This window comes from Hippocampus bargibanti, linkage group LG08 (genome assembly GCF_051943395.1).
Source record: "Hippocampus bargibanti isolate YZ-2025 linkage group LG08, ASM5194339v1, whole genome shotgun sequence".
Lineage (NCBI taxonomy): Eukaryota > Metazoa > Chordata > Actinopteri > Syngnathiformes > Syngnathidae > Hippocampus > Hippocampus bargibanti.
In genome coordinates, this window is record NC_142741.1 from 26,407,997 (window position 1) to 26,432,588 (window position 24,592).

Here is a 24,592-nt window from a genome sequence, read left to right on the forward strand (position 1 = left end):
CATTTCCGAGGCCTATGATGTCTATTTTGCGCTTAGGTGCCTCGACGCATTCCAATAATTTGTTGGCCTTCAAGTGACAATGTGATCTGATTTGGGACAAAATGTCATTTTTTTGTAGTCAGGAAACAATTAAAAAGATCATAAAAAGTAAATATCTGCAACAATTCTATGATGTCATTTTTTTCCTGTGTGTCACATGCAAGGTCATGCAAAAATACCCATTTTTGCAAAACATGTTGCTATAGGTTTTTCTTCTGATTTTTGCCCAAAAGTATGCAACAACCAAGTATCTCTTGCTTTTGTTGATTTTTCAAATACAAAAGAAAAAAAAAAAAAAATGGGATGAGCAACACTGCACCTTACATTCATGTTAACACATCCCAATCTTCAAATTTCCCGCCCATATGTTTTAAACGTGTCCGACAGAAACAAAAATCTAGGGGAAAAAAAGTCTATGCCCCATTTGAAAGTGTATACATCATTTAAAAATGGTCTCTTGCTTATCTGGAGACCAGCCGAGATTGACGTCCCCTCTTGCTCAAAAATCGAGCCTTGTCGTGACTCCCGTAATGACACGAAGGGAGGAAAAAATGGGAAAAAAAAGGGAGTGATAAGCTCAGTTGGAAAGCTCGTGCAAACGTCTGTTTGGCAAATATTCTTGTGAAAACGATTTTCTATCCTCCCCCCGTCTAATGTTGACATGTGTCTCCTCTCCTTTTCAGCGCCTTTAACTGACAAACCTCCCAAGATCCTCTTCCCCTTGGAAAACAAGATTAGCAGCATGGAGCTCCAGCTAGGTAAGATTTATTCCATTGCTATTAGTAGCTGTGTCGCCGTCCCATGACACGCGACAGAGCTTTAAGATGCAATCTGGTGTTATTGTGACGCGTAAAAAACACGGGACGGAAAGTTGTGTGTTTTCATGGACCGATGGAGTGTGAATTGTGGAATTTAATGGCGATTCGTCGAGTCTTGAAGCAAATGAGGCGTAGTAAAGTGTAATTCAAGGCTGCCACCAGCAGAGGCACTCTCGCTCTGAATCGCTGTGAAAGGACGACCCATGCAAAGCTACTTAATAGCGTCATCGGGTTTATTCTGGTCACTATCAAGTTTTTTAAAATGTGAGACACATTTTGTCTTTTGGGGAAACTTTAAGATGAATAGAAAAGTCCCGACTGTGTAACCTTTCCACATAAAGTTCATTTGACCTTTAGTAACCTTTGAAAGGCGCATGGCCCCGCCGGTCAATGCTTGTGTGCTTTTGCCTCGACGTTGCTCTTCTCTTGAAAAGAGCCCAGCGTCAACATTCACAACAGGTGTTTGATCTATTCATGGAATCTATGGTTCTTGCTTCGATTGGAAATGGGACTGAACTCTCCTCTCCGTCATTCTCTTTGCACTTTTGGTCCACACAACACCTTAAAATTGATCAAAAGCTTTGTGCCATGACGGGCTTTCAAACAGGAAGTTCTCACTTTATCACTTCATTCTATACAGTATATAAGGCGCAGCGGATTATAAGGCGCGTGGTCAGCTTTTGAAAAAAAAAATGCTTTTAGGTGCACCTAATAGTGCGGAAAATACGCTAATAATCATTTTAAAAAGGGCTGTTGAAGTTTTTTCTTCAAATGGCGATAAGTGCGAAGACGCCAACAAACGGCGAGCCCATATGGCGACCGGTTCCATACGCCGGTTGGCTGTTTCTGCCAATCGCCGTTGTTTGTCTTCTTGCTGACGTGGGGGTCGAAACACGGCCGACCGAGCGTGTGCGCGACGGCACGCCGCTCGGTGACTGATGGCACGCCGTTTTGTTTCTGAGACTCGCGTTGCCAGGGGGCCGCATTCCGCCGACGTTGTCTGTCATGGCGAGGCGCATCGCGCAAGATGGAAAGGTCTGGAAAAAGCCACGAGGGGCTGATAGGGAGAGGGCGGAGGTCCGGACCAAGACGGCGTCGTGATTCACAGCGACTTGAGCTTTTTGTCTCCCGCGTCACGCCTCCAAAGCGAAGCGGGCATCTGGCTGCGCAGTTGGCCGATCAAGAGTGAAAAATTGATGGCGTCGATAAAGTGACAAGCTTAGCCGCGCGTGCCGGCGCGCTCGTACATGAAGAGGTTGCACAATGACAGGCAGGCCCTTCTGTTCTTTGGATTGTTTGCACCGAGATGCCGAGGAAATGCGGCGCCGTAGAAACCTCACTATTATTTTTCCCTCGTCACGCCCCTTTTATTTTAACATTGTTACACTAGTAGAAAATAGATTCAGCCGCTAATGTGGTGCAAAGTGAAACTGAGGGGGGGGGGGGGGGCACTTCATTAATGGCTTGGATCCAAATACTGTGGAGTGATTACACACACCCCTACGTGTGAAATTACACAACCGACTAAATCTGAAGCTAGCTGCCTGTATTTTGCACTTGCGCCATACTGCTACATCACAGCGGGGCTAATGTACATCGTAAGCACCCCTTCAATGACTTTTGTGCATTGTTTCAAGAGGTGACGCTCCAGATCCAGATCCAGATCCATCCTGTGCGAGATGTTTAAAGATGTTCGTATGGCGAATTACCCCAACAGTATCCACATCTGCATTGTTTGTTCCAAAGACCAGGGAATATTCCCCACACGGGTCCAGACCGGTTACGCAGGTGTTAGTACACACAAACACATCCTGGTGGGAATCAAATAACCGGACGGACGACCCGATATTTCAGGGGGTCCACATCTACTTCCAAAACAGACTTTGTCTTTTCTTCTTTAAATAAATCAGTCCATCTAGCTAGCTAGCTATCCATCTATCCGGCTTGCTAGCTATCTACCTAGCTTGCTACCTTGCCGGCTAGCTAGCTAGAAAGACAGATTGATAGATAGACGAATAAAAAAGGAAAGCGAGTCCATCCTTTGATGCTGACCAAAATGGCATGAAATGGGGCCGGTACGATCTGCTGACATCACTATTTTGAAATTTAAGGCAGCCATTTTTTTTCAAGGCATTTGAAAATGGATGTTCGGCCATGCGTGTGTGCACGCCAGACTGTATATTTTTGTGTGCAGAGTACGACAAATGGTCGGCCATCGCTCAGTGTCGAGCTTTTTGGCCGCCGTCCCGCCAGCAGTTTGGTTGCAGCTTGTCCTCGTCCGCGTGTGTTCAGGGTGATTTAGCGTCCGGTGCCGGCCTTGGAGCTTCCGGGAGACGGAATCGCAACAATAGACGTGAGCAATGTGGCATCGGAGTTCCACCCAGAGGCACTTGAACTCCTTTGATTGGGATGTCACACTCTTGGTTTGGCTCCACGACCATCTGGAGTCAAGTGATGGAAGTCCGGCTTGATTGGATTGCAAAGCTTCTGACATTTTAATAGCAATAGCATCGTGCGAATGAAAAGACTTCCTGTTCACCGCTTCTTTTAGCTATTGTTGTGGGCTCCATGAGCAAGTGACATCTTTATTTATTTATTTATTTGTCTATGTATTTATTAGTGGTATTGATTGTCTGTTTGTTTTGCATTTATGTATTTGTTTGTTTATGTATTTTTTATTTTGGTAAATTTTTATTTACCAAAGGAACCAGAGGAAAATGTCCCACATTTCATGCACTGATCCATCGCCGACTCCCTGCAGAGTGTCGCACATCACGTAAATATTTGACGGCAAAGCTCTTTGTCTATACTCAAATTGTCTCTCCCACTAGTATTTATTTGGAGTATATCCCATCCCCACCGCTTTAATATTTGTGGAGTCACGCCCGGCCGGGGCAGCTTTATGGAGGTGCCTGGGCAGATTTACGATGGCCGGAATGCGCACGGATGGAGGCCAGCTCTCTTGGATTTTTATATATATATATATTTTAAGTTAGACAGGGAAGGAGATGAAGTGGGAATGTGATGGGATCTCGCGCAAGGACACTAAAATGTTTGCGGTCCGCGGGAAGATGAATCGGCAACCCTTGGAGCCTTTTTCATCTTGTAAGCTCGTTGCGCTTCTTCAACAACAGGAAAAAAGAAATCGCTGGATTTCACAATCCATTTTGGCCCCAGGTTGATGGCAACCAATGAAACCAGACCTTTGCTTTTGCTACTTCTATCCATCCAGCCTACTTTTGCTCATTTTCTTTGGCTTGGACTCATTGAAGAAATACCCTCTTGCCAAAAATAAGATTTTGCATACAGTATCACAGTAAGATATGCCTTTTGTTTTTTTTTCTTTCTTTCTTTTTCTTTTTGGGGCAGTTTTGAAGACTTCATTGTCATTCATTCCCATAGTATAAGGCGAGCGCACCTTTAATGAATGATGTATTTTAAAACATTTTTCACATAAAGCGCACCGGATTAAAGTGGCACCTTTATCGATTGACATATGTCAAAAATGTTTCCATATATATAATCCGGTGCAGATTATAAAGTGCTACAGTAGAGTCTGGCATTTTGTTATGCATATATTAGCGCATCCGGTGCCGCGCTAAAGGGAAATGTCAACAAAGCAGTTAGATAGTCACATGCTGAATAAACACACCTGGAAATCTGGACTCACCGCATTCATATTTTCAATAGCACAGACACCTTATTTATTTATCTATATATTTATTTATATATATTTTTATTGTTTGTTTGTATATTTGTTTATTTATTTGTTTATATTTATTATTTATTTATTTGTTTGTGTGACTTATATCTAGATTTTGTACAGTTTCTGAGTATGACAAAAATCGCTTTCAAAAATAATAATAATTATTATTATTATTATTATTAGTAGTAGTAGTAGTAGTAGTAGTAGTATTCCCAACCCCCTTCAATTTTACTGCTAGAAACTGCAACATTTCCCCATGATGGGACTAATAAAGTTTGTTTTTTTTTTTTTATCCTATATCTAGGTCAGTCAAAGGTTATTAATAGACTAAAAAACAACTGTTGCGGTTCCATTTGACTTGACATATAAGGTGCACCGGATTATAAGGTGTAGGGTCATCTTTTGAAGAAAATGGAGGCTTTTGGGTGCGCCTTGTAGTGCGGAGAATACGCTGAGATAAGTGTGAAAGAGGATGAGGCTGATATGAGTATGATATGATAGAGGCTGCGCAGCGCTCGGGTCACATGCGCTCCCAGTCTTGGCACACTGCGTGCTAATTGTGAGTGATTGAGGACTTTACTGTCCCCCCAAAGCAAACAGATGGACGCATCGGAGCAGAAAGTCATGAAACTCGACGGTTTGACAAAGCGGCGTGAGAGACGACAAACATCTCTGGGCTTACGCCTTGGCCATCTGCAGAAGATGGCTGATTTCCCTTTGCGTGGATCCCATCTATCTTTATCATCGCCATCTTAGTAACACCCACAACGCTACGAGCGCCTTGTCGGAATGCCAGCGCCTGGGACCGCATTTTTTATTTCAATCAGGTGGCAATTAGCGGATTTGCTGGCGTAGCCGGAAGAGATTGGAGCAAACGTAGCGATTGGCTGTGAGCGCGGCGAGGTTAACGCTTCGATCAACCTTGGCGCTCGTTCTCACACTCAATTTGTGCAATGCGTTGACTGTTTACACGTTCCAAGTTGTCCAAAGTGATTTCCGAGTAGCGCTACTCTCCTTAACTCATTCACTGCCAGACGATGTGCAAAACTCCAGTGCCAGGGTTTTTGTCATTGTCACTCCAATTCCAGGACCAACAGAAGAATGAGTTTTAGAACTACGTAAACATTCAATACAGTGTTTGAAACCTTAGTCTCTCTTCGGACTATATAAACATTCAATGGAGTGTAATAATCCTGAGACTCTCTTCTTTAATCAGAAAAAAAAACAGTTAATTCCTAAATGACATGGGTCTGGAGTTATCTGAGCTGGAAATGGGGGCGGCTGTACAAAGTACAATACATATTGATTTATACAGCAGCACTTTAACAACAGCTGTAACAAAGCTCTAACATGGACAAAATTCTGCCCCCTCACGGGAGGGAAATACATTGGCAGAGGTGTGACCAGCGCTTTATCCGCACCTACCGTAAGAAATCCCAAAACCCGAACAAACACGTCACACTCTGCATTAATAGACATTTTTGAAATTGCAATTCAGCTTGTTTAAATGTGCGTTCATTTGGGCGCTGCTGTGAGGATTTTGAAAATTGTGAACTGAAGAGAAGAAAGACAAACCTGTATGTATTTGCTGATGTCTCCATTCCCGGAAGGCACTCCGTACGTCAAACAGTGCACGGTTAAATCGATACTGTCCATTCATTTAACAGGATCTCGATCCTAGTGGTTACATCTCGCAGTCATCTCGAAGTGCCGAGTGTGTGTGTGTATTGCCTCAAATTCTTTTAAGGACACATTTGAAGGCTTTCAACAAACCAACCTGCCCAATTTCCGCTTTAACAGATGCTATCAGAAGCGGGACGACGCATGTGTGTAAAGCAGCTTAGCCGTTTCACTTTCCAAAGGTTTCCTCGAAGAAACCTAAAAGGATGGACGGGCCTGCAATTGTTGCACACAATTTTAAGACCAACAAGCGTCCAAGGTAAAGAAAAGGAGTCAAAACATATCAGGAGAGCACTCGCAAACCAGTGGTTAAACACAGCGGTCGTTTAACATATGTCAGAGAGAAAGAATAGGCAATGAAACCAAAAATGCTGAAGATGCAAAAATGAGAGGAGTAGCAGTACCTTACATTGCAGGAGTTTCTGAAAAACTACAAAGAGTCCTTTGGTAACGCAAAATTCCAACTTATTTCAAACCCATAAACACTTTAAGGCAAGAATGAGTGCATCCAAAAGATAGGCTGCCAAATGAAAAACAAAGTCATGTCGTTTATTCAATACATTGTAAGAATGAAAATTGTCAAGAGCAATACATTGGGGAGACTCAACAAATTCTCAAAAAAAGACTATCAACATCGCAGGGATAATACAAGTGGGCCTCAATCGGCAGTACATATGCACCTAAAAGCTAGCAACCACTCATTTGATGACAATGAGGTTAAAATCTTCGCGAAAGAACGTAGTTGCTTTGAAAGAGGAGTAAAAGAAGCAATTTTCATAAAATAGCTAAATCCTTCCCTTAACCGTAAGGGTGGGTGGGCTGAGGTTCAATTTGGATCGTTCGTACAATGGACTGCTTAGGCAACGTAGGATTAGTCATGCTGATGAGGTGATACCAGAGCAAATAGGGCAATCAGGCCAGTCGTTAGTCAGGACAAATCATTGTAGCCGCAGGGAGTAGTCCTCTGCTCCCCCCAACCTGAGAGCAGGGACCTATCATATGTCCGGATATATATATATATATATATATATATATATATATATACCTTGAAAGAAGTACAGATGAGGGCTGAAGCAACCTTTTCATGGATGGACCAATCCTGTACGACTGAGAGCTTACACAGACGTCCGTCCACTTTCAGATTCCCAAGTGGGTTTGATTCCCCAATTCCATGTTCGGTTTCCACCGAACAGCAACGTGGAAAAGTGTCAAAGGCGTGTCAAAGGAATTTCTTTCAGCTCCAATGCCTTTCTACGGTGCCCACCCTCATGGCCTGGTTGTCCGCTGACCTCCGGAGACAACATCAATAAAGATCAGACAGCTTGCCCTCTCCCGTTGCCAACTTTTCTCTGGCCATTTTCTTGCCTTCTTACGATAGTGTGGCGGCGTTGTGTGCCGAGCGCAGCTGTGACATGTCACCTCGCCCCAGCCAGTGGGTGAAATTGAAATTGACATTGCTCTGGAGAGTTGCATGGGGGGTCACGTCTACAAATTGCCTCTTGTCACTCTTATGCTCTCTATCTGCCCACGTACACATACATTCATTCGGCCACATTTATCCACTAAGCCATCTCAAACCGTTTTCTTGATTTTCTTTTTTTTTCTTTGTTTTATAATGATAATAAGAAGCATAGATTTCATATATAAGCGCCTTTCTTTTTCACTATCTTTAATAGTTTGGAAAGTCCATCTAAATCTGACATTGGGTTCATCGCATTAAAAATAAGAGAAATAATTGCTGCATTTTCCACACAATAAGGCAAACTTAAAAGCATTGACTTTTGTCAAAATACCTTATAATCCGATGCGCCTTATATTTGGATCAATATTCTCATGACTTGAATGTAGCGTGTAGTGCACTTTAACTCATTCACTGCCATTCCAGAATTTATTCGGGACTTGAAAAGAATGACGTGGAGCGCCATTCCTGAATGTATTCGGGTTTTGGCTCTTCTTGCGGGGGTGCCGATAACGTGTCGGTCAGGCCTCTGGCAGAGTTTTTTTCCTTCCACAAGAGGGCAGCATTCACCTTTTGTCCATGTTAGCGCTTTGTTACAGCTGAAGCTGTAACAAAGCGCTACATAAATCAGTACGTTTTGCATTTATGAAAAGGTTTCTTCAGCCGTCATCTGTAATTTTTGAAGGTGTCGGACGTTTTGCTTCTTATCCAAGATGCTTCTTCAGCGAACTAAAGTCTTACTGGTAGTATCGGCCCTATATATATATATATATATATATATATATATATATATATATATATCCCTACTACCAGTAAAACTAGTTCGCTGAAGAAGCATCTTGGATAAGAAGCGAAACGTCCGACACTTGACTCAAAAAGTACAGATGACGGCTGAAGAAACCTTTTCATCGATGGACCACTCCTCTACGACTGAGAGTTTACACAGATGTATTGCATTTTGTCCAGCCGCCCCCATTTCAAGCTCCGATAACTCCAGACCCATATAACCTAGGAATTCACTATTTTTTCTGATGAAAGAAGTCTAAGGTTTCTTACGCTGAATTGAATGTTTATGTCTTAAAACTCAAGTTTCTGTGGTTGCTGCAATTTGAGTGAAAATGACAAAAACCCTGGCACTGGAGTCGACGCATTTATTTATTTGCGCTTTATACTCCGGAAGTGCATAACAGCGAAGAAAATGTGGTAAGTTTAAAGTATGTCTGTCATAAAATTCTTAAAACATGTTGTTATTGTTACCATTTTCCCCCTATAAATCCTCAGTGTATGTTTTGAAATTTGACATTTAAAAAAAAAGTGATTTAATTTTTCACTGACAAACGGTTCGATGAATGGAAAAACTTCTGCATTTGATTCTCAAACCGATATTTTTGGTAGAAAATAGTAAGCAATGTCCAAAGAGAAAAATAACACACACAGTTGACTTTAAACGCTTAACGTCTCTCCCAGGCACAAATATTGTTGGCAAAGCGGAATTTGAGAAGAATGAACAATGAGGTCAAAATAAGTGCGCAAGTAGAAGCAGAAGTGTCAACGCCGTTCTGTTTGTCAGTGTTGGGCTGCTGCGAGAGACTGATAAGGACTTACTGGCGCCGTGGTTGAGGTTGACTTTGTTGCTGTGGACTTTTTCAATGGTTGCCCTATTTTTGAATGCCAATGCAATTTTTCTTCTAGTGGTGCAGTGCGGGACCTCAGAGAATACAGATGAGTGTTAGTTTAATCATTAAAAAAATGTCTTAATTAGACGCAAATGTGCTGCTATTTTGTATCGTCATCAAAGAGATGATTTGCTGAGCGGGTAGAATGAAAAATAGCCACAAATGCCATGCAAATTTCAAGCTTTCCTGTTTTCAGGATCATTGTGGTGTTTTTGTGTGACTTCAACCCATTTTACTCTGCCTGTAAAAAAAAAAAAAACAAAGCAGGGATGTGATGGATAGGTGTCAATCTTAGGCAAGGTGAATATACTATGTTATTTTGTAGCTCCTCCCAAAAAAATAATACGTAGTGTCATTTAAGAGTTTAAGGATGCAAATATATTTTCACACTGATTTTTGTTGATTTGATAAAGATTTTCTGGAATAATTAGGGATGCCGGAGTGAAAAATGTTTCATGCTTTAACAACTTTGTTACTATAAAAATATTCAATTGGCCGTGAAGCGTTCTGTCGTTGATTAAGAGGCCTCATACTTGCAGTACTGTTGCAGCACCACTGCATTAAAAGCTTTAAAAGTCATTTTGCTTTGTCAAATTTTTATTTATTTATTTATTTATCATTGATTTATTTATTTGTTTTCTATTTATTTATTTATTCATAGGTTTATTAATGTATTCATATATATGTGTATGTAATCATTTGTTTATTTATTCATGTATTATTTTTTACATATTTATTTATTTGTGTATTTATTTTTGGGGTTGGTAGTTATTTGCAACCGCCCCATAGTACCTCAGCTGCTCGGTGACCCGTGTTGCCCGGCACGTTAACTAGGTGGCATCAGAACAAAACGAAATGTTGAAGCATGTGAGTCGTTGTCATTTTTCACAGAGGCCCGGAATTGGCACGGGAGAAGGTTGTGGTGTGACAAATGAAGCGAGAGCACATGGAGCTGGCATGGGGGATAGAAAGCGAGAGAGACATTTGATTCTCAAACCGATATTTTTGGTAGAAAATAGTAAGCAATGTCCAAAGAGAAAAATAACACACACAGTTGACTTTAAACGCTTAACGTCTCTCCCAGGCACAAATATTGTTGGCAAAGCGGAATTTGAGAAGAATGAACAATGAGGTCAAAATAAGTGCGCAAGTAGAAGCAGAAGTGTCAACGCCGTTCTGTTTGTCAGTGTTGGGCTGCTGCGAGAGACTGATAAGGACTTACTGGCGCCGTGGTTGAGGTTGACTTTGTTGCTGTGGACTTTTTCAATGGTTGCCCTATTTTTGAATGCCAATGCAATTTTTCTTCTAGTGGTGCAGTGCGGGACCTCAGAGAATACAGATGAGTGTTAGTTTAATCATTAAAAAATGTTTTAATTAGACGCAAATGTGCTGCTATTTTGTATCGTCATCAAAGAGATGATTTGCTGAGCGGGTAGAATGAAAAATAGCCACAAATGCCATGCAAAATTCAAGCTTTCCTGTTTTCAGGATCATTGTGGTGAGTTTTTGTGTGACTTCAACCCATTTTACTCTGCCTGTAAAAAAAAACAAAGCAGGGATGTGATGGATAGGTGTCAATCTTAGGCAAGGTGAATATATGTTATTTTGTAGCTCCTCCCCCAAAAAAAATAATACGTAGTGTCATTTAAGAGTTTAAGGATGCAAATATATTTTCACACTGATTTTCGTTGATTTGATAAAGATTTTCTGAAATAATTAGGGATGCCGGAGTGAAAAAAATGTTTTATGCTTTAATAACTTTGTTACTATAAAAATATTCAATTGGCCGTGAAGTGTTCTGTCGTTGATTAAGAGGCCTCATACTTGCAGTACTGTTGCAGCACCACTGCATTAAAAGCTTTAAAAGTCATTTTGCTTTGTCAAATTTTTATTCATTTATTTATTTATTTTTCATTGATTTATTTATTTGCTTTTATTTATTTGTTTTCTATTTATTTATTCATAGGTTTATTTATGTATTCATATATATGTGTATGTAATAATTTGTTTAGTTATTCATGTATTATTTTTTTCATATTTATTTATTTTTGGGGTTGGTATCATTCAAGTTATTTGCAACCGCCCCATAGTACCTCAGCTGCTCGGTGACCCGTGTTGCCCGGCACGTTAACTAGGTGGCATCAGAACAAAACGAAATGTTGAAGCATGTGAGTCGTTGTCATTTTTCACAGAGGCCCGGAATTGGCACGGGAGAAGGTTGTGGTGTGACAAATGAAGCGAGAGCACATGGAGCTGGCATGGGGGATAGAAAGCGAGAGAGAGAGAGAGAGAGAGAGAGAGAGAGAGAGAGAGAGAGAGAGAGAGAGAGAGAGAGAGAGAGAGAGAGAGAGAGGTGAAAGAGGTTGGCCTGGGTGTTGATACAGTACATCGAAACATGCAAGACAGACACAACAAAGCAACTGTGCGTCACATTCAGATGCTTGTTTTCGTCATCACTTGATGTTAGCCGGGGAAGGGAATGAAGAAAAATGGAGTTCTTGTGCCTTCCTTCACACTGGCCTGTGTGTTACCAAGTCAACCGCCTGTCGCCGGACTGTCAGCCACCGTCTTTGAGTGGCTATAGTTTTACAGGCCCGTCCAGCATCCCTGCCTCTAACAGACCTTATCAGGAGCCGTTGGACCGATTCGGCGCCTTCAAACGGTGGCAGGCGCTGTCACTGCCAAAGAGCCGTCTGACTGGCTCCTCACTCCACTGCCCAATTAATGTCATTGTTGGCTTTCCCGGAGAAAAAAAAAGGAAAAAGTTGGCACAAAGAACAAGTTTGGTGACAACGTTCGAATCGGGAGAATGTCAAGCATACTGTATAACCGGCAAAGGGCAAAAAAAGTATAAAAAAAAAATTCCAGATTTCGAACGCTTTCTGCCATAAATAATCTGTCGGATTACTGATTTCCATTCACGCCTCTGTCACACACTTGCTAGTGTAGTGATTCGAATAGATGACGTGCAAGTGCAATGGTAATGGAGGAGTCCACATTTGCATCGAACGCGGCCAAGTGGTTCAAACCTGCCAATGGGGATACCCTGGTCAGAACCATCACGTCTGGACATATGGCGGTGATGTGTTGGAGCAAGACACCAATACTCCTAAGTGCTCCTTGGGCCCTTAAGCAGCCCCGTGCTCCACTGGGGGCCACTACCAGTGAGTAAAAATGCAGAGGTTAAATTGTTTCTATCCCCATGTGTACGCGACAAAAGAAAAAGAAGATCAGTGAAGATCCAATTTGCGGCATTGGTCACAATCACAAAATACTGACCAGTCCACGATGTAGTCCAGTCTAGGATAAACTGTCACAACCTTCATAATGGTGCTGGGTCAGTACCCACTGACTGCTTCATCCAGTTGGCTGACAAGTCCAGGATGTCGAGTATAGGGTCTGACTTTCAAAGTCGGGTGAAGTTGGTGACCTGAGCGTTATATTTTCTGTTGCATCGCTAGTCATGGTCACATAGTCGGCTTTTGCAAAGACAACTCTCACTCAATCGTCAGAGTAACACTCTTTGCAGAACATTCCAGGCTGTAGTCTACCTTTGCCCTCTGGGATTGGTCATTTCGTTTTCCACAAGCCATCATGATTCTGCCACGGGGTCAAATCCTTCTCTCAAGCCTATTCATAATAACCTTCTGATTGACTGTCGACAAATCCGGGGTGGAGTGTAAACTCAACTCGGGCGATATAAGTGGCTTCCATCCATGTCTCACGTGGTTTGTGTGAATTATTAGTACAGTTGTGGTAGCCAGGGACAAATCCCGGTCAGTGTCCTATCATACCCCCTCCTAGGTCAATATAACTAAAATAACAAGAGACAAGTTGAACTGAGCTTGTGGAAAAGAGACATACGGATGTCCCCTGATGTCTCTTGACCGTGTTGCCTAACCTTCAGCTATGCCCAAAGTGGCTTTAAGTGGCCAGAAACAGAAGCCTCGCCGGTTTGCTGTTGCAGCCAAGAACCTGATCGCCATGAGTTCATCAGACTGCCCTCGTCTTCCAAGGCTGAGCTTACTTAACTTGATGATATCTGTCAACTTGGATATTCAGTCCTGCCACTCAAGCGTATACAATATTTGTGCGTTTGTGTGTGTGTTATTAATAACCCTGCCATTATGTACTTTGCTAGAGGCACTCTCATCAAATCAGTTACTGGTAAGGGTTTCTTTCCTTTTAAGCGAGGGCGATGTCTTTAAAAAGAAGTGATTTAGGTAATGGTGGCTTTTACCTCGTCTACATCTGATGTTGGGTCTCACTGACAGGTAATCAAAGGGAAGGTGCGCCCCGATTGTCCCTGCCTCGCTCTTTTTGAAATAACAAAGGCAGGTAGGAGGAAGAGGTGGCAGTAATGAGATCCATCTCCCGCTTGAGCTTTTCCACATTCCGGAAAAACCGCCACCTCAAACGATAAAAGGGTATCTGTCTGTAACGCAATCGGTAGGAATCGGAGGCTCCTAAAAACGGTGCAGTAAATTTACAGTAACAGAAACGAATAGGCTAAGTTAGATTAAAGGATGAGGACAGGGCTGAGGGGGGGTTGGCACTGGAACGACATGCATGGAGAGGGAAGAGAGGAGGGGAAAAGCAGCTTTGCCATTCACTTTGAAGCTTGCTCCACTTCTGTCTGCCTTTACGTAACAGACAGATGAAGAAAAACAAGTGCCACAAAAACAAGGCAAGGTGCAGAAGGGGGGGGGGGTGAAAAAACAGGCAAGTCAGAACTCAGAAATTCCGGCCTTCTGATGTTCTTGACAATCTCGTGGCAACGTTTGGTCCACCAAGTTTGACGCTGAGCTTCGCAGTGCTTTGGTGTTTAGTAATGCATCATAGAATCCACCCCCCCCCCCCTCTGTGAAAAAAAAATAGCAACAACAAAAATTATTGAGTGCTCCAGAGAGAGTTCGAATGACGCCTTTGCAAAGAAAGCTGCTGGACAGAACAAGATGATGAGACAGAAACAGAAGAAGGGAAAAGATAAACAGATGAGAGTGGAAGATCGTTCCCTGAGGGCTCCCTACAGTTTTTCCTCCTTTGCCGTTTTCCTTGTTACATAAGCTCTGAAGGCTCAGCTCAGCCGAGTCCCTGCTTCGTACATTGACATGGCGGTACTTTGGTACGACACGACAACAGATTTTGCCGACTGTTGACAATCAGTAATAAGGAACGATGATAAAAGCAAGACTGTCACCAGGTCCTCATAAATAGTCAACACTCACGAGCAAGGATAGGATGTGAGTTTGAATCTTGAGCTCAGATCAGTGGTTCTTCAACTGGGTTTGATCAAACCCCCGGGGTTCGGTGAGTCAGTCTCCGGGGTTCGGTGGATCCTTCGCCGCACAGGTCCACCACTCAGTCTCGTCTGCAGTTATTGAAAGAAGGGTTCCGTGAATGAGCATATGAAACCGGTGGGGTTGTGTGCCTCAAACAAGCTTAAGAACCACTGGTTTAGATCTTTGTATAGGGAGCTCTTAAAGGTTCTTCTCAATGTGACTTTTCTTTGGGTACTCTTTCTGACATTCCAAAAACAAGCATGTGACGCTTTTTCTGGAGTACAAATATTAATGATTGTTACCCCACTTGTGATCTGGAATTTACCAGGAACCCGTTTAGGGTTGACCTTTCCTAGGATTGGATCCAGCTCAGCTGTCATCTATAGAGGCTAACTTCGCAACAAGGTCTGAGAGGATATATTCTTTCTGATGAGGATTCTCTCTGGGTCCTGTGGCTTCCTCCCACAATCCACAAACACTTAGGTTTGGTTCATTGAATACTCGCGAGCTTGATGGTACCCAGCATCCAAACATCCCACATTGATTCGAGTCCTCCTGTGATAGTTCAGGCTTGTGTTTCCACTCCATGCGCTCGCGACATCCATGTTCATAACTTGAAAAGTAGGACAGGATCGTAAAAAGAGTTTTTTTGCTGGACTAACAAAAGATCCCATAGAGGTGGTAAAAAAAGCGACTTTTCATAATCTGCGCCAAATTGCAATTGTCCGTCAACTATTCTACGGGGACAAGTGCGTCTTCTTCTGTCTGCATGGCGCAAAGCAAATCCCCACCAAAGTTCATGTATGTGTCTGTTATGTTTTTTGATCGCCATTGAATAATTCTGACCAAAATCCAAGACAAGTGCTCTCCTGTCGAGCAATGAAAAGACCACGTTACAGAGTACAAATGACATGAAAGTCGAATTTATGCCCACGGCGGCATTGCGAGCCTCCTTGGCGGCTTTTGCAACCATTCATTGGCTCCGCGTGACTTCACGAACCGCCGAAGCACTTTTTGAGCTTACGGTTTAAACACCTGACAAGTACTTTTTGAGCAAAAAGAGCGCCGCTGTTCCGTCCGCTGTTGTCAGCGGAAAGGTTTGATTAGGAAACAGGAGGTGGCGGACCGACCAAATGTGACATAAATGTTGAATTTCCCCAGGCCGTATCATTCAGCAGCGGGTTGCGACGGAAGCCAGCCGACTAAATCTACAGTTGTGGCGCTGAAGCGTGCGATTGTTTTGAAGCCATGCTCTCATTCTGCTCCGCTGTTGATTTTCTTATGACAATTAATTTTCTTAATGCCACCATCGCCCGCAGCGGTTTCGGTTGCTATGGGGATCGGTATGAAAACGGTTGTCTTGGAGAGCGCTTGCATGCAAGTGGGAGTGTATGTGTGTGTAGATGTGTCGACGGTCCCGTCTTTAAATGCCATTTGCGCTACGCATCCTGAGCGCAGTCAGTAATTCGAGAGGGGCACAGCATGGGGTAAATAGCTTTGACTGGTTTACAAGTCGGTTAATGGACTCTTTATGGTTGTATCTACCCCCCCCCCCCCCCCCATCCAGCCTCTCGGACCCGCTCGTTATACATTCATATTCCACAAGACGAGGTCAAAATGTCAAGCAGGAGCACGATAATTGTGCCATTAAACTGGGCTTGTGTGTATTTTTTTTGTGATAAATATACAGTATTCAGACACAAGGTCAAATCCAAGGCACCAGTATTTTGTATTTTTTTTTTTTTTTTTCATTGGACTAAAAGATGTTTCATCTATTAAAATGAAAACAGCCTTTGTCAGTCCTCCTAAGAAGTCATTAAAAAGGACAGATGCTTCCAATCAACCCTTGCGGACTGCCCTGATTCGGGTGACTGAATTGCCACCAAAAAAAGATTTTGGATGATCCTGCTCACATTTCTTATATTTGGAGCACTAAAAGTGCAGCTGCTTCTCCACTAAATGTTTTATAATGATTCTACTTATGCCACTTTTCAATATCATGATAGAATTTAGCCATCTTTAGAAATCAAAACAAAGCCAGACAAGAAAGTTTGCATTATTATATTTTATGGAGGCTACTTATTGCATATAACATTACTCATGAAGAGTTTTAAGTTATTTTATGTTATTTCATGTTATTAGTTATTAGTCACGCGCTAATACTTAGCTTAAATTTGCGCTGTAGTTAACTTTAATTTGACCGGGGGTTTTTTTTTCCAAATCTTGCGGGAGGCTAGCTTTTTACACCACAAGAATCCTTGTCAGAGATGTTTGTTCGGACGCTGTGAACAAAGGCTCGAACACAGGAAGATTGTCTTTTACTGCCGGCAGGGGACGCAGGCATTCAGTACCGACGCCCAACTTCTGCGGCCCTCCGCCAAGCAATTTATTGACAGTATATGCACTTTTAAGTGATTTGAATAGCATGCCCCTGGACGTCCCAAGCACCAAGAACTATAAACAACGGAATGTAGACATTTGAATGGGTTGTCCCTTCCGCGAACCGATAGATTTGTAACCTGGCTATTGAGGACTTTACCAAGTGGTAAATTAGTCCAAGGCCAGATCTCCTACATGAAGATGACAGTTTGACAGGCTGGTTCTTGTTCTCATCAAAGTGCACAAGAAACCATTGCCTAACAACAAGATGAAACTTTGAAATGTGATCATTTCTATTCTCGATCAATCCTTCAGGATCTCACCTTGACTCCCTAAAATAAAAAGTCTGAACCCATCTTGTTTATAGCCGATAAAGCCCAAGGTTTAACCTTGGCATTATTTTGCATATTTCCGTGCAAACGCATTAGACATTCATGCGCCAACACGTTAGTCTTAATATGCTTCTTGCTACTCGGTGATGATAAGTTTGTGTTGATTTGTCTCTTTATCTTACTCTTTAAGTCTCTTAAGGAGAGAAAATTACCCAGTTGATTGTGTTCAACCTTGATTTTCTTCCTCAAACGTAATTCCGTTTTCTGTGATCCATTGACACAAGTATGCTGGTTTAAACGAGGGGAAAAAACAACAACAAAACAAACAAAAGATACCGAGCGAGCTTTATCTTCTCCCAGGCTCTAATTTACCGAGTGCAAAGACGACACTCACAATTTCCTGTGGCTATTTAGGTTCTCTCCCCGCTTATCTCCTTCCTCTGCTAACTACCTTCTTCATCAGGAACTCTAACTACCAGTTCCTTTAATAACTACTCTCTGTGGTACTAATCACGCCTTGTAGAGGGGGGGGGGAGGAAGATAGGAAATTCTGTTACCATGGATGCACAGCTGGGGTGCACGTTGAAGAAGAACTTTACAGATTCAATATGCCAAAGAAGAGGTGTGGCGGATGCATTCAACTCAAACTGACTCTTTGGACTATTAAGAGTGAAGCTTTTGTATATCTCCTTCCTACCGGTTCAATTTGATAGTGTCTTACGCCCCCCCCCATCTTATCTTCAAGAAAGAAGCCCCAATCTATTTTTCATGCCATCCACCAAACGATTGGCAGGTAGCTGAGATCATCCTTTTTCGGAATCTGATAAATCCAAAGCAAAGTCCCATTCATTTTTAATCAGGTGGTCCAAGTAAACGGGAAGAACCCTATTCATTTTTTATTATTCCCATGACGAAATGGCCGACGTGGCTGGGGTCACAGTGCAAGTCTCTCGCCGCCCTTCTACCTGTCACACTTTTCAACCAATCCTTTTCTGCGCTTATCGATCACACACAGTAGGAGATAGAACACATCAATTGGATCATACTGCTTTGCATGCCACCAGCATGTTATTTTACCATTTTTCGGGTACTTGCAATAACGTCCCGATAACCATTGAACCTTGTCTGACTTACAATACAATACACATTGATTTCTCTCTCTCTCTCTCTCTCTCTCTCTCTCTCTCTCTCTCTCTCTCTCTCTCTCTCTCTCTCTCTCTATATATATATATATATATATATATATATATATATATATATATATATATATATATATATATATATATATATATATATATATACTGCGCAGAACCCTCAAGCTTCCTGGCCTCTGGTAGAGGACCCGAGCTGAAATGGGTACAGACACCACCCATGGTGGGTGAGACGAGGATTTTTATATATATATATATATATATATATATATATATATATATATATATATATATATATATATATATACAGTAAAGTCTCGTTATATCGATATCGGTTACATCGATAGTACCGCTTATTACGATACTATTTCTATGAACGCAAGGAGAAAATTACATGCACGCAGGGTCGGATATATCGATAGTCCCGGTTATATCGATATTTTTTTCGGACTCCCGTGAATATCGATATAACGAGACATTACTGTATATATATTTATATTTGTTTATATTTATTTGTATCTATGTATCTATGTCAATTGATCATACTGGCTCTGCGATGAAAATATGGTCTACGTTGTTCTCGGCCATTCACACTAATGACACTTAATCATGAGGCACTCGCGGGAGACTGTTTAGCATATTCACAAAATATTAGCATATTCACAAATGTTCATTTGGTAGCTTTTGTTTGACGATATTGTTGTTTGTGAATGTCAAGCAGTATCATGGAATGTCTTGTATTCCCAAGTTGGATTGCACGTGGTTTGACGGCATTGTATAAATCTTGAGCACACTCGGCCGGCAAGGGTGACCTTCGACCACGTGGCATCCATGTGCGTAGCTGCAAAATGAGTGAGAGGCCGTCGAGGAGGATGAAGAGTGGCAACATTGCTTCATAAATTGCAGTCGGAGACCAAACCAACAAAAGGGGGTGCTGCCATCGCGATGAATTGACTGCCACGAGAAAAAGTGGCTTCGCTTTGAATGGGCAAATGCTGGGAAGGAAGTCGCTCTGATTTCCAATTGATCGGGTGATTCATGTGATCCCCGGAGCAATGCGCAGCTTTCAAAAAACAGCTTGTTTCACAAAAGGTGCAAAAGCAGAGAATACATGGCAAACGTTTTATTTCAAAGTAGTGGAAAATACAGTAAAGTCTCGTTATATCGATATTGTCGGGAGTCGGAAAAAATGTCGATATAACCGGACTATCGATATATCCGATCCTGCGGCATGTACATTTTCTCCTTGCGTTCATAGAAATAGTATCGGAATAAGCAGTACTATCGATATAACCGATATCGATATAACGAGACTTTACTGTAAATCGGACAAGTCCAAAAGAATCACAACGACTGACTGTATGTGCAATATTGTTTTTTTTTTTCATATCAACACTTAGCAGATATATCATCATACTAAACCAGGGGTGTCCAAACTTTTTGCAAAAAGGGCCTGATTTGGTGTCTTATTTTTTTTTCTTTTCATATGACAGCAATTAATTGAAATCAATTTCAGCCAGCCATTCCACGTTTCACTTGTTTCCGCTATTTTAACTCATTCGCTGACATTCCCAAATTTATTCGGGAATTGAAAAGCATGACGTGGAGCACCATTCCCGAATTTGTTTGGGTTTTGGTTATTCTTCCGGAGGTGCTGGTAAAGCGCTGGTCAGACCTCTGACAATGTTTTTCCCTGCAACGAGGGGGAAGCTTTTTCTTTTTGTACAGCCACCCCCACTTCAAAATAACTCCGATAACTTCAGACCTATATCATTTAGGAATTAGCCTCTTTTTTTCTGATGAAAGAAGATAATCTAAGGTGTCTTGCACTGCATTGAATGTTTATGTAGTCCTAAAAGTCAATATTGTGTGGGTCCTGCAATTACAGTGAAAATGACACTAACCCTGGCACTGGAGTGGATACATTTTTTTGTACATCGTCTGGCAGTGAATGAGTTCAACGTGTGTTTGGGTTCATTTGAAAACATTCATATGAAAATTGAATTGACATGGAAAATTCAGTTTCAATATTCACGTCATTCACTTTTTTAACACTAACCTTTGTGTAACCGTTGAATCGAATTAATTGTTCTTTTGTTAATTGCCACCATTTTAGATGATTTTTTTTGAATGTAGAAAATTGCCATTTTACAAAATGGGTGAGCTCATTTCTATCAATGACTCATATACTCCTTTGCAGTTTGGAACGGAGCATCTAGTTGGCGGCACTTAGCACACGCAGGTAACGCAGGCGCTACTGCCCAAATGATTTTTTTTTTTCCACATGCGGGCCAGACGTTTTGATTTTATGACGGAGGTTGCGGGCGGGCCGAAAGAAAATAGAACACGGGCCGCAATTGGACTCCCGAGCCGGACTTTGGACATTTGTACTGAACCAAATGAGCAGAACCCAGACCAAATCCACATCTTTATCTATGATTAGAAATTTAGGATCAATGTGTAATTTAATCAGCGCGACCATCTTTTCTCACTTCATTTTTTTTGATACTAGTCATAAATGTCTACAAACTCATGAGCCCAACAAATCAAATATTAGCCAGAGTCGTTTTCGGAATCAAGATAGTGGCTTAAGCTGTGAGCAGTCCAAGGGGGGAAAATTCAATCAAACAGGGCAATGTTGTGTTTTGATACAAGCTCAGGGATTGGATTTGTTAGCAAGAATTCAAATTGTTGACATCCTGGCAAGAACAGTTGGAAAGGAAAAAAAAAACAATCGGGAGTCTTCAACAAACCAAGCCGGTTTGTTGACATGCAAACGCCACGCCGGAAAGCCAAATCCAAATATTAACACTGCGCTGCAAACTAATTAGCCTCGTGCAGAAAACTTTGCCTTTGACTTCTAAACTCAAATTTGGACTCGTGCACGGAGTGAATGAATGAATCATTGGATACCGAAAGTCTCTTTGGACGCTTTCTACTTGACTTTCTCTTGAAGGTCTTGTTGGACTACGCGGCTTTTCAAAACGCTGTTGGCAAATGTGACCTTTAACGCAATGGTGCTTTCTTATGCTACGGGGAGTCTGAAAGCCAAGTTAGCTGTTAAGACATAAGCTGGACTGATTTCTGAAGGGGGGTGAAGAAAATCTGGAGGCAAATGAAAATATAAAAGTATGTCACCTCTATAGCGTGCATGCATGAATGTGAGCAACCTTGCAAGGCCTCCTCTGACATTCTGCTCAGTAGAACAGAACCAGCAAGTCATCTGTCACTTTTGCTTCCTTCAATTTATCGCTTGCCATCTTTTCCCAACATAAATGTAGAGCTCCATTTTTAAACCGTAACAATCTCGAGACTTGACCTGCCTTTTCATTTTAGCTTTGGAAGCAGCAGTGGTGGAGCGTCAGGGCTTGCAAGGCCTTCTCTGCTGGCCTAGACATATCTGAATCACAGACTGAGCACGCCTTCACAATCAGTTTGTCAGGCCCGATAGCATAAAATAAGTGTCAATCAAACTGTTGCTTTAACCAATCAGATTTCGAGTTGGCGACACCAGGACCTACTCGCAGGCCTTATTTCCTGGCTAACGCTACCCTCTAGTGGACTTGTCGTAAATCACACCACTTTTTTTTACATGAGTCGCAGCTGTAGCTGTAGTAATGGTTTTATAGTCATAAAATAGTTATTAACTCATTCATTGCCAGACGATGTGCAAAGATGTGTGATGCAGAGATACAGGTGAACTGCAATGTAAACATAAAGGACGCCATCTTGAACATTTCGAAATCAAAGATTGTGCCTCGCCGACTACATTTTGTTCTCTCATACTGAATACATTCTTAAGTCATTCACTGCCAGACGATGTGCAAAAATATGTCCACCCTAGTGCCAGGGTTTTTGTCATTTTCACGCAAATTGCAGGACCCACATAAAATGGAGTTTTAGGATGACATAAGCATTCAATTCAGTTGAAGAAACCTTAGACTTGTTTTATCAGAAAAAAAGAGTTACATCTTAAATTATCGATTCAGAGTTGATTCAGATGTAGCATTACTGAAGGCCTAGACATGAAACGCACCTCCCGCCACTGGATTGAATTGAATCCGAGTTTTACCTTGCTTGCTTTTCCTCAATCCCCTGCATCCTGTCCACAGGAGAGTCATTTTTTAACGGAGCTTATGCGCCGGTAATGTGTATTCTCGGACTTTAGGTTTACACTAACGGTTCACTCGTTGGACAGCGCGGCAATAAAAATACAAATAAAAAAATCAAGCAGTGCTTTCATAGCGTTGGTCGGCGCTTTGGAAACTATGCAGGCACATTTTGGTTGTTCAAGCACACACTAGTGCACTACTTCCTTCCATGATAGAATAACAGCATTTCCTCTTGGGCTTAACTTTTCCATTACCCAGATCCCCTTGCTTTTCGGGTAGCTTGGCGCTACGTGTGAAATGATAGCACACACACGCACACACACACACACACCACGCCTGAGTCAAGAATCATTGCTGTTTGATGAGTTCTCCATCTAGCCATTTTCTTCCCACACATTCCCCTAAATAGCCACATCCACACAGACTTCTTCTCACAGTTTATTGTGCATCTCCGCGGACTTTTTCATCCGCGTATTGCGGGTGCTTCTTCTAGCTGACCAACCCCCCGTTTCCACCCCCTCACCCTCTGCTCATCGCCTCTCCAGGTTTCGGGAGGGCAAGGCCCGGACACTTTGAGATAAAAGCTTGCGGCTATCTCCTTGGTGCTTTCATTCTTCTGTTCTCTGGCCAGAGCGCATCGCCTTGGGGCGTAGGTAGAACCACACCACCCACCACATAAAAAGCCACACTGGCTCATTCTTGGGGGTGGCGGTGGGTTCCAGTGATGGCCTGTACCTTTTGTGAGCACTTCAGTTTGGATTGCAGAAAGATTGTGGATGAAGTGTCACAAATGTGAAGCAGATCGGGATTATGGCTCGCGGGAAATGTGAGCAGACTTATCAGAAATCCTAAAAAAAAATGGCAGTGGCGAGGGTGAGCATTTGATATCAAAGACAAAAATCATTTTTTTAACACCTTGAAATGTGAGCGAAGCTTCTACATCCTCAGTGACAAATGGCGTCAGAAGACTATACTAGAAGGCGCGCTCAGGCAGTGACGTGCGGTGAGGTTCATGGCTGGTGAGGCACTGACGTCATCAATGACGTCACCGCTCGTCTCTACTTAGTATTTGAACGGTAAATTCAGCGATTTTGAAAAAAATCCTAAAACGGTGAAGTTAAATGGACAACAACTTTAAAGTACAAATCACTACAATCAATACATCTAACTGTTTAATTTATTTTTTCATTTGATACTGCCATGACAGCTTTCCATGATGACTCCACTGACTGCACGTCACTGCGCTCAGGTAACCTTAGCGCAATAAATCCCAATCCTGGCACTCGTTCCACATGCGGAAAGCGGATTTAGTGTGATGGAGCATACCGTCGCTTAGGTTGGGTGTCCAAGCTTGGCTTGTAGGAGCAGAAAATAGGGAAATATTTAGCAACATTCCATTTACGCCTCAAAAAAAATCCGACATATGATTATACCCTCCGCACCCTGCCCACCACCTTGTCCAGCGACGCCCCTCAGGCAGGCGCTACCGATCCATGCGCACCAAATCCAGCAGACATTTAAACATCTTCTTCCCCCCTCGCCATTAACTCTTGAAACAGTAAGCCAAATAGAACTGTATAGTGCCTCCTTGCATTTTTTTATGATGCTACTAGTGCGGTGGGTTCTACCGGAGACAAATTCCTTGTGTGTTCTACATACTTGGCAATAACCAGAATCAGTTCAGAATCAGAACCAGAATCATCTTTATTGCCAAGTATGTAGAACACACAATGAATTTGTCTCCGGTCGAACGCGCTGCACTAGTATCATCATGAGAAAAATGGAGGCACAATACAGTTCTATTTGGGTTACTGTTAAGAGAGTTTATGGTTTGGGGGAAGAAGATGTTTAAATGTCTGCTGGATTTGGTGCGCATGGATCGGTAGCGCCTGCCTGAGAGGAGTAGCTGGAAAAGGTGGTGGGCAGGGTGCGGAGGGTCCAGTGGGATTTCCCGCACC

At 42.3% G+C, this 24,592-nt stretch overlaps 1 protein-coding gene across 3 annotated transcripts in view; it reads left to right on the top strand.

Moving 5' to 3' along the window:
* il1rapl1a (interleukin 1 receptor accessory protein-like 1a) overlaps positions 1 to 24,592 on the top strand; it is a 237,149-nt gene that overhangs the window by 181,516 nt on the left and 31,041 nt on the right. For all 3 annotated transcript variants that reach the window (XM_089003081.1, XM_089003082.1, XM_089003083.1), the window contains exon 6: positions 723 to 797. In XM_089003081.1, coding sequence (XP_088859207.1) covers positions 723 to 797 — 75 coding nt within the window. The remainder of the gene's footprint in view (positions 1 to 722; positions 798 to 24,592) is intronic.